This window comes from Sorex fumeus, unplaced genomic scaffold (assembly GCF_029834395.1).
Source record: "Sorex fumeus unplaced genomic scaffold, SorFum_2.1 ptg000110l, whole genome shotgun sequence".
Lineage (NCBI taxonomy): Eukaryota > Metazoa > Chordata > Mammalia > Eulipotyphla > Soricidae > Sorex > Sorex fumeus.
The window spans coordinates 2804073-2806990 of NW_026606167.1; the positions used below are offsets into that span (position 1 = coordinate 2804073).

Consider the following 2918-nt stretch of genomic DNA (forward strand, 5'->3'; position numbering starts at 1 on the left):
GAGGTGGGCGCTGGGGAGAACCAGGTGACCTGGAGGGACAGAGGACACTGGCCCCTCACCTGAGCTCCAGATGGTCAGTAGCAACCTGGTCGGGGCCAGCGGCAGCTCCGGGGTCTGGCCCGTGCCTGGATGGAGCATGGCTCGTGCCTGAGTCCTTTGGTCCAGCTGGTGCTGCGGCCCCGGGATCGGATGCTGGTCAGACCCGGCCTGTCCCATCTGTCCCACTCAGTCGATGACTGGCAGAACACGTGTGACCGGGGGTAGCCTGTCTTCCCCAGCACTCGAAGGAGGGGCCCCCCTGGGTCACCCCCAAGTCTCTCAACCCCGCACATAAGGCCTCCTTTCACCCCAACTCCAGTCAGCAGGCCCCACACTCGAAGGGGGGGATGGCGCGAGGGTCCTGGGGTCACCAAGTCCTCAGCCGTGCCTCAGGGGGCACCCACAAGCCTGGGTCTTCTCTGCAGAGCCCCTGTCCGCGGCACATGGAGGGGCTGGGGTTTGGCCCCCCTCCAGTGCCCTGAGCCCTTGCTCCCCAGGGCCATTCCGTCACACAGCTGCTGGCGAGGGGCTGTGTTGGGGGGCGCATGGTGGCAGCCAGGCCTGAGCTTGGCATGTCCTCACGCCCTGGCCACGCCTGCCATGATGGAATCGGTGGTTCTTCTCTGGTCACGGGCCGTGAGGGGCACTGCAGCTGACCCCCAAGTCATCAGGGCCAGGGTCTCTGCCCAGAGCAGTGGCTGCTACAGGGTCAGAGCCCTCTCCGACTGCTCTGGCACTGGCCAGGCCAGGTTCCCGCCCCCTCATTCTCAGCACCTTGGCCAGGCCAGGGGCCAGGTTTCTTCGAGAGCCAGAGATCCCTTCCTGCCACTCTGAAAGCATCTTTGTTTGAGGTAGGGCTGACAAGCCACAGGCCCGCCCTGGCCTCCTAATCAGCCCCCGGCCAGGTCACGCCACGCCCCCTCCAGCCCTTTAAGCCCCCAGGGCCTTCCCCAGCCCCAGTTGCCAGTGAGCGCCCCCAACAGTGAGGGTGAGAGCCCAGGGGGCACGGGTGGTCTTTGGTGCTCGGGGCAGGAAGACCCGGGTGCAAGACCTTGGAAGACGAAGGGAAGCCTGCAGCCCCCTCTCCCTGCAGGCTCTGACCAGCCATGCCTCACCCTGGAGACAGAATGAGCGGGGCGCCCCTCCTCCACACCCTGCTCCTCCTGCTGCCGGGTGAGTGGGACAGGCCTGGCTCCCTGTGAAGGGTCTGTGTCTCAGTTGCCTCTCGCTGCTAGGGAGGGTGGCTTGGCTAACATTTGGCACAGCAGCCTGGAGAGCTGCGCCCTTCCCGGCCCTCACCCTGTCCTCTGCCACCATCCGTGACTGGCCCCTCCCTGCGTCCTCCCCCAGGCCTTGCCCACACGCTGGGGTCTGCAGGTAAGGACGGCCCCGCCGCCCCCTACCCCGGCTCCTCGCCCCCGTCGCCCCTGCCAGACCCTTCTCCTCTTGTAGCCTGCGGGCAGCCACACGTGTCCAGCCGAATCGTGGGGGGCCGGGACGCCCGGGACGGAGAGTGGCCCTGGCAGGCGAGCGTCCAGCGGCACGGCGTGCACGTGTGCGGGGGCTCGCTCATCGCCCCGCAGTGGGTGCTGACAGCCGCGCACTGCATCCCCAGGTCAGGGTGCGGGCGCCCCCGTGCCCGGGGCCCGGGGCGGGTGCGGGACGGTCAGGCTCACTGCCCTGCAGGTGGGCGCCGCCGTCTGAGTACCGTGTGCGGCTGGGCGCCCTGCGCCTGGGGCTGCTGTCGCCGCGTGCCCTGTTGGCCCCGGTGCGGAGGGTGCTGCTGCCTCCCGACCACTCTGAGGACGGCGGCCGCGGGGACCTGGCCTTGCTGCAGCTGCGCCGCCCAGTGGCCCTCAGCGCCCGCGTGCAGCCCGTGTGCCTGCCGCCACCCGGCGCCCGCCTGCCCGCCGGCACCCCTTGCTGGGTCACGGGCTGGGGCAGCCTCCAGCCGGGAGGTGAGGAGACTGGTGGCCTCAGGGCGCCCGGGGCCCGGATGGACAGTCCCCAGGCCCAGCTTCCCACACCGCCCCCAACCTCCCCCAGTGCCCTTCCCCGAGTGGCGGCCTCTGCAGGGGGCAAGGGTGCCGCTGCTGGACGCTCGCACCTGTGACCGCCTCTACCACGTGGGCACTGATGTGCCCAGCGCGGAGCGGATAGTGCTGCCCGGGAACCTGTGTGCTGGCTACGTGGAGGGCCACAAGGACGCCTGCCAGGTGCACAAGACTGCCAGGGACCCCCGGGAGGCCCCCTCCAGACCCGACGTCCTGTCCCCTACCCAGAGGCACCCCCTGGGGAGCTAGAACCTGGGGCACACTCAGCCTTGCCTTTCTCTGCAGGGCGACTCTGGGGGCCCCCTGACCTGCGTGAAGTCGGGGCGCTGGGTGCTGGTGGGCGTGGTGAGCTGGGGCAAGGGCTGTGCCCTGCCCAACCGCCCAGGCGTCTACACCAACGTGGCCACCTACAGCCCCTGGATCCAGGCTCGCCTGGGCCTCTGATGCACGGATGGACCAGACACAAGGGCCAGCTGCCCCCACCCTCGGTCTTGCCAGAGGGGCTCCCCCTCGCCGGCACCGCTGGGGGAGTCACGGAGATGAGGTGAGAGGATTTCTTTCCAGAGCTCCTGCAAGCAGCCCCCAGGAGCTGAGGGGAGCCCTGGCTGACAGCCATCCAGAACAGGAGGCCAAGCCCGGGAACCTGAGAGCGGATTGTGGCAGCGGATTTGTGACCAGCCCTGACTGGAGCCCGGGCACCCCCAAGAGGAGCCCAGCTGAGCCCCCCTGGAGCTGATAACATCGGTGTTGGTGTTGCTTGTGCTGCCCTGTGTTTGTCCTTTATTCAACAGCAGCAGAAAACGGAATTAGAATCCTGTCCCACTG

At 68.6% G+C, this 2918-nt stretch overlaps 1 protein-coding gene across 1 annotated transcript; it reads left to right on the forward strand.

The window, feature by feature from the left end:
- The first annotated feature begins 1145 nt into the window (after positions 1–1145).
- On the forward strand, positions 1146–2556 carry PRSS33 (serine protease 33). The gene is made up of 5 exons (XM_056135116.1): positions 1146–1212; positions 1492–1654; positions 1726–1997; positions 2086–2255; positions 2379–2556. The coding sequence occupies exons 1-5, from the start codon at positions 1146–1148 to the stop codon at positions 2535–2537; spliced, it is 831 nt and encodes a 276-aa protein (XP_055991091.1). The 3' UTR covers positions 2538–2556.
- Positions 2557–2918: the final 362 nt, after the last annotated feature.